A 14,304-nucleotide genomic window follows, 5' to 3' on the forward strand; every position below is an offset into this window, starting at 1 on the left:
TCTGCTAAGTCCGTGTTTTATGAATGCAGTGTTGTATGCAGTCTCCCAATCTTGGCTCCATATTTGATGTGTTCCGTAAGATTGCAATCTCACATTTTCACAATCCTAAATAAGGCACCAGTTTAGTTAGGAATAAAGTTTAATATGCTGAAATTTCAATGATCAATCTTAAAAATAAATTTCCAAATATAAACTGATTTCTTTCTTTTTATTTAATTTCTCCTTTTTATATATATATATTACCGGTTGTTGTATGACTGTTAAAAGATTATAATTAATGTTAAGTCTGGTTGGGAATTTGGTAAACCTAGACTAGATATCTGGTGAAACAGTTGCTTAGTAATGCAAGATTAACTTCCCCAGACAGCTCACAGCTTTTAAGCCGCATTTATTGTCCATCAGTACCGCTTTCATCATACCAAATTATAGCAGCAAACTTACAATACATTTACTGGCGGCGGCGCGTATAACTTTTACGATCTGTAGCGTTGTTGGATGGCTGTTCCTGACATAGGTTCCTACGTAAAACCTGATCTTCCAAGTCCCCTCTACAGCATCTAGAAGTGTGTAACATGTTTTGTGGAACACCCTCTATACTGCGAATGTATACATTATAACTGCATTAATAGAGGTTTGAATTTTTGAATTTATGGTCGTGTAACTTCTGGTTCACTCTATATATGAGACGTATGGTGCCTATAGGGCCTGTCCGTGTCGCTTGCTGCGTACAGCTGCGCCTGGGTGGGCGTGGGTCGGCGAGTGACCAGCGCGCTGCGGATCGTCATGTGCAGAGCCCAGAGGCCACTGCAGCTCACCGCCGGAAAGGTCTACCCCGTCAACAGGGACACCTTTCTGTCGGTAAGCGGTCCACCCCACCAACAGTGCTACCTTCCTCTCGGCAGCTGAGCACCGTAGAAATCCTTCCAACTGCGACCCTTTATTCTCTGTAAATGGGCGTCATTTTCAAGATCTGCTACAGCAACAGTAAGTGGAGACCAAGCATGGTCTGCTTATCACTGGGGATGTTTGTTTCGCAACTGACCACCAAGCGAAGACTGACTCACAAAGAAGAGTATATTATACTTATTACAGTAGTAGTTTCCCAATTTTACCTCAATGATGCGGAATATTCTTCGTATTTCATGTCGTATGTACGTATTACGAGGAGTAGTAACATAAGGTCACTGAAAAATCCTCGGTTCACGAGAATAGTAAGTCGATTATGTTTGAAAAGTGGCCACCCTACAAGAGCAGCTTCTGCTCTGTAAGAGACCGCAACATGCCACCCTCATTGGAGCATCATCCACTTGGTAACTGGCACCGCGTCGGGTCTAGTGCTTCATCAAGGTCATCTTTCAGTGAATGATTATATTGCAAAGCCAGTAAACAACCAAGGGATGCCTCCCTCTCAGCGAAGGGACTTGTAGTCAGTTAAACTGATAATTGGTGGAATACCGGGTGATCAAAAAGTCAGTATAAATTTGAAAACTGAATAAATCACGGAATAATGCATATAGAGAGGTACAAATTGACACACATGCTTGGAATCACATGGGGTTTTATTAGAACCAAAAAATACAAACGTTCAAAAAATATCCGACAGATGGCGCTTCATCTGATCAGAATAGCAATAATTAGCATAACAAAGTAAGACAAAGCACAGATGATGTTCTCTACAGGAAATGCTCAATATGTCCACCATCATTCCTCAACCATAGCTGTAGTCGAGGAATAATGTTATGAACAGCACTGTAAAGCATGCCCGGAGTTGTGGTGAGGCATTGGCGTCGGATGTTGTCTTTCAGCATCCCTAGAGATGTCGGTCGATCACGATACACTTGCGACCTCAGGTAACCCAAAAGCCAATAATCGCACGGACTGAGGTCTGGGGACATGGGAGGCCAAGCATGACGAAACTGGCGGCTGAGCACATGATCATCACCAAACGACGGGCGCAAGAGATCTTTCACGCGTCTAGCAATATGGGGTGGAGCGCCATCCTGCATAAACATCGTACGTTCCAGCAGGTGTTTATCAGCCAGACTGCGGATGATGCGATTCTGTAACATTTCGGCTTACCTCTCACCGGTCACGGTAGCAGTTTTGCTGTCCAGCGTCATCTGTCGGGCATTTTGTGAACTTTGTCTTTTTTTGTTCTAGTAAAATCTCATGTCATTCCAAGCATGTGTGATAATTTTTACCTCTCTATCTACATTATTCCATGGTTTATTAAGTTTTCAAATTTATACTGACTTTTTGCTCACCCTATATCATCATGGCGAGGATCCACTTTGATAATCCATATGGATATTATATGTTCACATCCTATGTAGTGATGAAATCTCATCGAACAAAATATAACGCTATAGATTATGTAGGACTGGTAGCAGTTGGTCAATTGATCCTCCACCACCAACGAAAATCATGGCGATATAGTGGTTTTATGTCATAGTCTGTTGCATGGAATCAGCACGGTAGGATGGTGAGACATGACAAAATGGTAGAAATGAGCTATAGTGCTTGTACGTACCCATGATCACGTCGCAACTAAAGTACCCTATATGTTGGTGCGTCATCGAGACTGCCAACGTGCCTACAAGGAGTGGTGGACCACTCACAGACATGTAACATTACTTAAGGACAATGGTAATAAAAAAATCTTTACCGACAGGGACTGGAAATGAGACTTTCCTTTGTCAGTTACCATCAGTTTCAAACCTGGAAAGAATTGCAGAAGTCAGTGAGTGTAGGTCCATCGCGATCATCTTCCCAGTGAACACTGCGCTGGGAACAGCATGCAGTGGTCAACTGCAGTCTGATACCTAGCAAACGTACATTGCTAACAGGGGCACACATGGTTGCACGTCTTCAATAGGCCAAACAGAACACAAACAAATAGTTTTATTTAATTTTTAATAGAAATATATCTTTAGAAAGAAACATATAACATTAGTTAATACTAATAAGTAATACTAAACAGTAGAAATTAATTAGGAAATATCTGCAACTAGCCACAAATTATTATCCATATAATTTTTTACATTTTTAACTGCTATTATTTTGAAAACAAAACAAGATAACATCAACTACACTAAGATCACAATTTTTTTCTTACTTTCAGTTCTGCAAACTTTTTAACACATCTTTCAAATTTACTTGACCAGTAATTTCATGGACAATTTCCAAAATGGCCAAAGCAGTAACACGATTTTGTGTAGTAGTCAAATGTAAAAAGTTCTTTATTACTTTTAACTAAGAGAAACTGCTTTCGCCACTGGTTACAGTTATTGATAATTTTAGCAATATTCTTAAAGCAATAGTAATATTTGGACAAAATTGATCTTATAATTAAGCTCAATACATTGCTTAGGCTTTCTTTTTGCCCAAAATCTAGATACTGCTGAAATTTCCCATGCTAATTCTACTTCATTTATGTAAACAGAATCACCATCAGTTACAATATATTCTATATTTTACAGTGTCTTAGTATCATTTCTTTGGGTGTCGTGTTTAATTCATATACTGTATGTTATATAAAAATTAATGTCATTAGTAAGTAGTTCAAATCTAGCATCTAGTGTATTCAGTGCTTGATCAATTATAAAATAAAAAACCGGAATTTATATTGCTCTTTTGGATCTTAATGGGTAAATCTCATGCTTCGTATGAGAAGTCCCTTTTTATTCTTCTAAGCCGGTTTCGTGTAATTGCTGCTCCAAAATTAGCTTCCACATCAATTTCGGTAGGAAGTTCTTTTGCATCAATAATAAGTTCATCGAAGGACGAATCCGATAGAAAATTTGTAATTAATGTTTTGTAATTCTGTAAAAGATCAAGTGCAAAGGCTAGACCAAAATCTTGTCGCCGAAGTGGCGTCAAATCGAAAGACTTGCATCTGGCGAACGGTCAACCCGACGGGAGGCCCTAGTCACACGACATTTACATTTTAGCTTGCTTCTTGAAGTACTGGAATTTAGTATTTTATGGAAAATAATTAATGAACACAAAAACTTAAACATTTTAATACAACTTAATAAACCCAAGTCCTCCTGTATTCTTAAATTATTTACTTCTTAGTTTTCGTAAATGCTTAGCAAGGTGTCGTATACATCTCCTAAGTGGAAACTCAAAAATTTTAAAGGCTCTACCGTGTCTTACCATCTAGTGTCACTCAGTGGTTTCAGAGATAACTTTGAACATATTTTAAAAGTGCTGCCCATCGAAAAACAGATGCCGAAAAAAATAAAAATATTTTTTGGACAATGTTGAAGAAATCAGTGGCTTCCAAGGTTGCTTTTTCCACATCATTAACAAGATTGAGGGAGTGGCTACTACATGGAGCATAGAATGCTGAGGAATTATATTGTTTAACTTTAGATTGCACCCCTGCTTCATTGACACCGGTATTGGTCATTTAGTTCTTCAATTAGAATATCCGATATTTGTTTTCCTATGGATATTTCGAGCGGTGAGATGCCTAAAATGCTTTCACTAATTTTAATTTTAACATCAGCATCAAATTTATTTATTGAAATACATAGTATCGCTCAAAAGTACTTTGTAGTTAAACTACCAGGCTGGTATGTGTGTTTACCTACACGCAGAATCAAAATAAACCGGTTTATCGGACAGAAGACTGTTTGACTTCCCCGTGGTTACATGTATTGCTTTCTGAATGCAGGTAAGCAGGGACTTTAGTTGTGAACAGTGTTTCCAAGTAGATCATACTTATTTTGTAGAACATAAAAACTGGAACGAACATAACTAAGTAAAGCAAATGTAATTCTAATATTTTATTTACTTATAGCAATGCGTAAAATAATGAATATTTAGTACGCTTTATTCAAGCTATCTTAACAACACTGATTCAAGATAAAACTCAATCCTTCGTTGCGAAGGTGTTTAGTCATCTCACAACAGCTTGTGAGAATCTGGGCCCTTCTTCAGGAAAAAAGGAAGACGATAAATAACAATGCACGAAGTAATCGACCCAGAACAATCACCCGAATGGAGGACAGGTTCATCCGAAGGCAATCAATGGCTAATTCCAAAAAATCAGCCACGGTGGTACGTGGTGACCTACAGGTAAAACATGGGGTGATTTGCCATGTTTCGAATGTTAAGCGTTGCCTAACAGCTGCAGGTTTGAGTGACAGGCGACCTTCTCGAAAACCTATGGCGAGTGCGAAAAGTAGGAAGGCCATACTACAGTTTGCTATGAAGTACGCTTCATGGACCTCTGAAACAAGTTTAATCTCTTCTCCTCCGAAGGATACAGTACGTTTGACGGTGAAAAACAAGAGGAATGACAGAAAGTACAGAGTACCCAGCATGAAGCACGGAGGAGATAGTACCATGGTGTGGGGTTGTTTCTCACGAAATTGTGTAGGTCCTGTTGTCGAAATTCATGGCGCAATGAATGGTCTGAGGTATCGTGAAATATTAACAGACCACATGATAGCTCACAGAAAATGAAATATGAGTCGTAACCAGCAATTCCAGCATGACAATGGTCCGGAGCACAGTTCTGGCCATGTGAAGACAGTTCTGACGCGGCACAAAGTACAGATATTCCAATGGCCAAACCAAACACCAGACTTAGACCATAGAACATATTTCGGTGAACTGAATAGACGTCTTCGCCAACAAAACTGCGCCACCAAGGAGTGTTTCTACAAAGGATTGTGTGAGCAATGGAAGAAGATCCCTCAGCCGTCACTGGCCAAACTCGCGAATTCTATGCAGTCCAGGTGTGCTGCTACAATACACGAAAAGGGTTATGCTACCAAGTATTAAACGAAGAACAGCATGTGTAAGATTTCATTATTGTTTTTCTTCTGTTTAGTTTTGACAAAATACTTTTGAGCCTATGTAATTTGTTCATTTGTGTTTTATCACTGATGCAAAAATTGTAAAATCTGTCTAAGAAAACACAGTACACATTATAAAGATCTGATAATTAAGTTCTTTCATTTAAATTTTCTCCCAAAGAATTTGTTCTCCGAATCTATTGTCTCTACAAAATACTTTTCAGCGATACTGTATTTAACTGCAAGATTCATCTACTCTACCATACTAATGTCACGAGTGCAGTCTAAAATTCTGGGAAGATATTTGAATTTGTTTTATTTCATCAATAATATGAAACCTTACACTTTGATGCAGCAATTCTGTTATCTAGTTTTGTATATTTGTCGTGAGATAATGAGCTTCAGTCTCTTCTTTCCTCAGAAATCTACGGACGTGCTCTCCCATAATGGGACCGAATTCAGACAGCAACTCAATTATTTTTAAGAAGTATCGTTACTATAGTATAACAACGTTTCGCTGGTATTCTGAAAAGCCAGACCATTTTCACCAAGTATTTTAGTAATTGCTGCGGTTCTTAGAAGCACCTCGTTCTATCGATTTGTTTCGGCATTAATAATTCTTTGAGTGGCCATATCTGTAGTCTTACAACACTTTCACTTTTTCATCATTTCTAGCCATGATTTTTGGGCCTGAATATAATTTTTGGAAATCCCATGGTCTTTTAAAGTTTTCGTCGACGTGATTTCAACTTTTAAAACCATCCTTTGAAAGAGAACTAAAAATACAACCGAAAATTTTGTGACAGAAACGTAAACGCGTTTTGTGGAAGAGAGTACACTATCCAGTGTCGTAAAACTTGCTGTCTATTGCTTATAAAAAGTGTATAGTTGTCACTGGAAGAAAATCTGCAATTATGTAATGGTTTATGTGGGCCATGTCTTACTAAAAAACTTATTTCGCCGTATATTAAAATTCTTGGCCACAATGCTGGACTAGTACTTGAAGTTCGTAGAACGCTTTCTGTGGGTGTCACGTTGCTGGCAGTTTTTTCAGTGTCTTCCTCTGACGATGATAGAGTCAGAGTGTCGTCAGTTCCAACTGATTTTGGAACTTAGTAAATTTGTTTATCATTATCATCGTTTGTGATTCCGTAAAATCTTTTACAACCGTACATGGTGTTGGAGTCTCAGAGTCATCGCTCCTTTTGGTACAAGTCTGGATACAGCTTTTGTAACGCGCCAGCTTCTTTTTGTCTTTCGGTTTCCTTTCCCAGTCTTCGTTTTTCATACTGGTAGCCAGACAGTTTTTTTTTACCGCTAGACAGTCTGGGAAAGGCGAGCACATCACTAAAATTAAACAATGTGAACTTTAGAAAACAAAAAAATAAAGATTTACGTTTGTTCTAAATAAGATAAAACCCTAATTAACATAAGTTCAAAGTTATATTCTGTCAATTTGCTTAAAATTTTTTATAGTCTACACAAAATATGTTTCGTATCCTGTGAACGTAAAGGAAGTTTGGTGTTTTATAAAATGTATTTTTAATAACAAATATTTCAACAAATTATAGTTCTTCTTCCTCCTTCGTTTCACCCTCTTTGGGGTACGCTGGATCAATCATTTTTGTGCGTTGTTCTTTTCTTAGGGCCCAGTATTTCTTCAGTCTTTCTGATCTTCTTTTCCTCTCTTCTTTCGAGGTGAAGGGTTTGGACTTTTGTGTAGATTTGTCTTGGAACCTTATGTTTTCATCTTTAGTAATTAATTTAGCTCTTCGATCGATAAGTGAATTTTATGAAATATTTAATTCTACTAGGTCTTTCTCAGTTTCTGTAAACCAGTTAGGTTTCGTTTAGCGATTACGAAAAAAGTCATAGATTTGTTTTGTTAATCTGATGGAATTCATTCTGAGAAGATGAACATAAAAATTTGTCCTCTTTTTCGCATAATATCTGAAAGTTTTTCAGTTTTCTTGTAGAGAGTTTCATTTTTTATGTATATAATCTTATTGTCTTGAAGTTTTGGGCCTATGATTTTTCTTAAAATTTTTCTTTCCTTTAGCTCAAGTTTCTCCACTTGGCCTTTGAAATTCATGATATGAAAAAGAATTTTACGAATTTGGTTTTAAGATTTCATTCAGTCCATTCATTTATATATATTATTATGAAACGCGTTTCATCAAAGCAATGAACTTAATAAATGTCTTATATTAGTGATTCAAAAAATCATCTTCATAAAGCAAAAATATCAGTAATTATACATATAGACTACATTCTGATTTTATACAATAGTTTGTTATTCAATAGACTGCCATTTCGGATAAATTAAATCCTCATTTTAATTAAAAACGGTGTTATTGTTGCGATTCCTTCATCGATCTACGATAAACTAGTTATGTCAGTATAAACAACAGCTTGATGATAGCTGTGTTTAACTTTATAAGACCGGACAAGCGCGAGTAGGAGTGGCGTTCTGAGCCTTCTGTACCGCAACTGGCGCACAGCTGCCGCTCGTTGTATGACCTATTGTTAGGCGAGCCACTTAACAGTAGGTCATACATCCGCCGCAACGGTGTCTCGGAGTGAGCGAAGAATCTTCGCCGCGTCGGGGAGTGGAGAAGATCTAACGGAAGCTCTCTATCGCGGAGCAACAGGCGCCGCAGCGAGAGAAGTCCTAATAATGAAAGAAAGCGATGCAAAACGACTCACATGACTATAGTTTACATTTTATGTTTTTAAGATTTTTGTGTTATTGGGTATTTAACAGGTCGGTATTTTTCTCACACTTACAGACAAAATGACGCTCCTAAATTTTGGCGCCCCGGGCTAATGTCCGGGTAGCCCGACCTAGAGCGGGCCCTGGTGCACTAACCGCCCAATTAGCCGTTTAATCCTTAGTGCATTAAGGGTGAAGCTCAGGCCTAAAGTGGTCCTGTGATGTTTTTGGAGTCCTGTCATTTTGGGAGAGAGACCAAACAGCGAGGTTATCGGTCTCATAGGATTAGGGAAGAATGGGGAAGGAAGTCGGCCGTGTCCTTACAAGGAACCATCCCGGCATTTGCCTGGAGCGATTTAGGGAAACCACGGAAAATCTAAATCAGGATGGCCGGACACGGGATTGAACCGTCGTCCTTCCGAATGCGAGTCCAGTGTGCTAACCACTGCGCCACCTCGCTCGGTGTTTTTGGAGTGTTTTTCGTACCATGACTTGCGACCAAACATTCGGACTGCCGTGAACATGAACCAAAATGAGTATTGCACTATTCTCAGTGATCAAACGCTGTCCTTTTCTCTACTTCTGTAGTTTCCTCTCGTCTTCCAAGTAGACAACAGCCGCCTTCACAGGGCTGCATCGCACGTGTTCGTGACTTGATGAACACTCAACTTGTCGAATGCGCTAAATCATGCGATCTTATTTTGTCAGAAAATGCCTGAGACATTCTTGAACAGCAGATGAACAACATCGCCGTATTTTGGTAGTTCTACGGAATCTATTCGCCAACGACTCGCTTCAGCTGAAGCAACATGTGGAGCCTCTTCCTCGCCGAATTGAGACCGTTATTAAGGAATCTTCGGGGTATGGCTAACTTCGACTAATTTTTTTTATACTGGATGCTTGCGATAACAGTTAGAAAAAGTCGTACATAATTCTATATCTCTGTTTAAAAAAAGTAAAAGCTGTTCTCTCTTCCCTTATCTGGGGACAACACCACGAGCAGTCGAAGTTTCCTATTCGTTAATATGAATCTGTCATTGTGTACCCTGTCCAATGACGCAGGGTGACAATTATTGAACTATATGAAATAAAATCGTTGTAACTTCTGAACGGTTTGCGTTAGGACGTTCAAACTGACCGCGGGGGATGATGGAAATAATATGCGACTGTATGGTATAGGGACAAAGCCCGTTTTCATTTGGATGCGTTCGTCAATAAGCAAAACTGGCGCATTTGGGGGACTGAGAATCCGCATTGCGCTATCGAGAAGTCTCTTCACCCTCAACGAGTGACCGTGTGGTGTGAAATGTCTAGTCACTGAATAACAAGATGACGGAGATTGACCCCATCGAAGGAGGAGAGTGTTTGATGTTCACTGGCATTGGCCAAAATTGGCCGCCGTATTCTCTTGATCTGAACACATGCGACTCCTTTCTGTGGGACTATATTCAAGACAAGGTGTACAAAAATAACCCCAAAACCATTGCTGAGCTGAAAACAGCCATTCAGAAGGTCATCGACAGCATCGATGTTCCGACACTTCAGTGGGTCAAGCAGAATTTCGCTATTTGTCTGCCCCACATCACCGCCGATGATGGTAGGCATATCGAATATGTCCTAACCGAAAACCGAATATCTGTAGTGAAGTTTACATGGTGTATAAAGTGTGTGCACCCTGTAGTTTGTAACTAATTTACGTTTTTTTTCATAGATGTGTTCAAAGGCGGATGCACAGACTATTTTAGTTGTTCATTATAAAGGCAGATACTTTATGCACGGTTCGTCTCTTGTGAATGTTATAATCTCCCTTATTTCTTTTAAATAAAGTGCTTTCTGGAGTAGGATCCGTGTAATAACGTAAACACCAACTCTTACCAATTTTGTTCAACGAAAACCTTTTGTATTATGTAGTAGGGAAAGGACTAGCACAGAACCAACTGAAGTGTATCATCCAGCACGGTGAGAAAACCCTGACAGAATATCGCTTACTGATTACAGTGAAAGTTGGAGGATAGTCGTTGAATTCTGTAAGTACAATGTACCTCCTATTATATCAGTTTCCTTGTCGTGGCAACAACTGGAAATTATTTGTGCTATAGCAATATTATCTCGCGTGTATAATACAATGCCACGATTCCCTCGCTAATTATTCTTTCAATCAATTAAATATCATGACGCCTCTTTGCACGGGGTAAGGAAGATGAAGTGGAACAGTAGAAAATTATCTTTTCTTCCGTTACTCTGTTTCCAATTACCTGGGAATACAAAATTCTAATTTGATAAATAAATAAAGAATTAACAGAATTGCTTTCAACATAGCTCCAAGCATCCTCTCGTATACAGTTCTAGATACGTTTGATTTTAGTATCTTTTCCGCAATAATTTTCAAATGCTTATGCCTCTTGTAATGGCTGAGCTCTTCACGAAAGCGTGTAATTCAACGAGCTACAGACCGAATAACGCAAAACTGTACACTCTTGGGTCGTTTCGTCTCCGTAAAGAGGAGGATAATTGATGGTCCAAAGGGTAAAAATACTTCTTTACCTCACTCCAGATCGCAGAGGACAATACTTTAAAATAAATCGTAAAAACATGAAATTTGCTACGCTGGGGGCGTTAAAACGTAACAAATACGACAACCTCCACAAGTGGCGTTTAATTGTGGTAGCGATCACTGTCACTTGCTAGCTACGCCTCACAGAATAGAAATGTGTGGCAGAATTCTCGTCCGTATAGAACCGTCTACTTTCCAAAAAAATTCTGAGTTACTTCCTCATGAACTGCGGCTGGCCTAGAGTCCTTAACGTTTAGTATAGACTATGTGTCGCATTAAATACCTCTTCTACAAAAAAAGCTTTGATTTCAGATTATTTTAATAGAGTTAATTAAGATACGAGGGCTATCCACAAAATACATTACGTTTTCGTTTGTGTCCGTTATGGATGGGGCTAGCGCGGCCTACTTGGTGTCATGGCATTCCGCCGCTCAGTCGGCATCCTGCCGTGCTAGTGAGAGGTTCGTGCTGTACTCCGTTGAGTTACTGTGACAGTTTGAAATGTCAGCGTTAATTGAAAATGCCTCGAAGTGTGAAGAGCCTGCTGTAATAAGGTTTCTGACTGCAAAAAACTGTACACCGATAGAAATCTATCGGCAGCTTTGTGAAGTGTATGGGGACAACATAATCACTGAAGGTGGAGTGCGTCAATGGGTCATAAAATTTAAAAATGGCCGAAGTAACGTTCACGACGAAGAGCGAAGTGGAAGACCCAGCATAGTGACTGCGGAACTTGTCGAAAAGTCGATGCCGCAGTCCGTGAAAACCGTAATTTCACAATAACGGAACTCTCTATGAGTTTTCCACAAATTTCGCGAAGTTTGTTGCACGAAATCATTACCGAAAAGCTTGGTTACCACAAGTTTTGTGGAAGATGGATACCAAAAATCTTGGCAGAGATTCTTAAAAATCAGCGAATGGCTGCAGCGTTAACGTTTTTGGACGCTTACGAGAAAGATGGCGACTCATTACTCGATCGCATCGTTACTGGTGACGAAACATGGGTTAAGCATGTGAACTGCGAGACAAAATTGCAGTCAATGCAGTGGGGGCACACAAATTCCCCCCAAAAACCCAAGAAATGCATGCAGACAATGTCGGCAAGGAAGGTTATGGCGACTGTCTTTTGGGACAGAAAAGGTGTGATTTTTGTGGATTTCCTGGGAAGAAGCACTACAATAAACTCTCAAAGGTATTGCCAAATTCTGCACAACCTCAGAAGTGCAATACAAAACAAGCGCAGGGGAAAGTTGGGCTCAAAGATCTTGCTGATTCACGACAACGCCCGGGGCCACACGGCAAATGCCACTCGTGAAGTTCTCGAATTTTTTAAGTGGGAGTTGTTTCCTCATCCGCCGTACAGTGCCGACCTGGCACCGAGCGACTTCCACTTATTCCCAGCAATGAAGAAGTGGTTGGCTATGCAGCATTTTGATGACGACACACAGCTTCAAGAAGAGGTAACCACGTGGTTGAAGGCGCAGACGGCCGAATTTTACGACGAAGGAATTTCCAAGCTCGTCCATCGCTATGATAAGTGCCTTAATTGAAATGGCAACTATGTAGAAAAGTAGTATTTAAGTGTTGCTTTCATCTGTATATAATAAAAAAATTTTCCAATACTTTATTTTTAATTCCAAAACGTAATGTACTTTGTGGATAGCCCTCGTAGTAGCCATCTGGTAATAAATTTCTGAATAAAGCTGCTGCTGCCTTAATTCACTTTTCTAGACATCTCCACTCATCAAACTCTCTGGAAGAAATCTAGATAGATTATTTGTTTCCTTACAATTTGGAATGGTGCTACTCACGAATTTAATGAATGTTGTCCAGACGACGCATTTCGATTGTCTCATGATCCAGCGCGGTGTTGATTTTTTCTATCTGGCAGTTACCCTTTAAGTATTATGCAGGAAATTGTGTGTTACAATACACGGCTTTACTAGAAAATCATCTTTGGCTCCATTTCCACGGTTGTTGCCATGCAAGTTTTTGTAGGTTTTACTGTGCTTTTACAATTTATAACAGGTCGTGTTACATTCGTCCTATGTGAAGATAAAGTCTATTTTCTTCAGTTTCAAACCGTAACCGTTTTTTGTTTAAGGATTAGGAAAAACAGGTTATGCGCACAGTCCATCCATTTCGCCAGTATTATGCAAAGAAAAAGGTTTATTTGAAGCAAAGAAAGCTACATATGTCTCCGTTACGCCAAGAAAGTTCATTTCAAGAGAAAAATGTAGAACACCGACAGCATAAGTTCATTCAGTGCTAATACGTTGCCATTAAACAATAAAGAAAAGTAAGAAATAATTGCAACACGTGGCAGTTTGCGACAAAAACTTACTTGAAACACGAACAATTGTGGCAGTGCTTAACGGGCGAGATCAGAAGATTTACATGAGTACTGCGAGGACTAAAATATGTAATATTGTGAGCTGACACTACTGTTTATGTGCATCTAGAGAACATTTCAACTACGAAAGAAACGCGGGAGAAATTAAATCTACGAGAACTCAGGACTTCACCGAAGAATATGATTGCCGAGACACTCTTAACAACTGGAGAACTGTTTGTCTATGTAGGAAGGGAAACTCTCCAAAGCACCCCCCTCAGATTTATTGGTAAGATAGCCCAGTGGATGGCTCGTCAAATCATTCAGCGCCAAATAAACTGAATGATCTTAACTTGAGCAGGACGTATTTTACTAGTAGAGCTGCCTTGTGAGAACAAACCAGTGCTAATAAGTTTAGAGAACTCCGGCACGCCGATAAAAATAGGTTCCGTTAAAAATTATTTACCGCATAAAGATGATGCTCGCGGCAGTTCGGTTTTCAATGATGCAGCTCTTCAGCCAAATAAAACGGACAACCACATTAACACACAGTACATTCCCAGAAGTTTGAGATGTCACAGTAGCACAAATATGGGCGCACAGAGAAGAATCGTCGCAATAAAAACAAGACAGTAGGAAAATCTTACGCCAAATAAACAAGTTATATGACATTCTTAGAGACACGAGCGTGAGCTAAAGCTGTACACAAAGAATGGTATGTAGATTTTGGTACATCAGCAGTCGTGTCAAAGCACTCAAGTGATTTGAATTTCACCAAGTCTCATATTTGGTGGTAAGATGGCCGAATGGATAGCCCATCAAAAACTGGACACAGATCAGGCTTGAAAACAGGAAGAAGGTGTACTGAACTGAAAAAAAAAAAAAAATGTGGACT

General features: G+C 39.4%; 1 protein-coding gene across 1 annotated transcript in view; it reads left to right on the forward strand.

The window, feature by feature from the left end:
* Positions 1–14,304, forward strand: part of LOC124709008 (odorant receptor Or2-like) — an 86,686-nt gene that overhangs the window by 58,113 nt on the left and 14,269 nt on the right. The window contains exon 5 of the mRNA XM_047240643.1: positions 703–858. Within this exon, the coding sequence (XP_047096599.1) occupies positions 703–858 (156 nt within the window). The remainder of the gene's footprint in view (positions 1–702; positions 859–14,304) is intronic.

Source organism: Schistocerca piceifrons, chromosome 1, assembly GCF_021461385.2.
Source record: "Schistocerca piceifrons isolate TAMUIC-IGC-003096 chromosome 1, iqSchPice1.1, whole genome shotgun sequence".
Lineage (NCBI taxonomy): Eukaryota > Metazoa > Arthropoda > Insecta > Orthoptera > Acrididae > Schistocerca > Schistocerca piceifrons.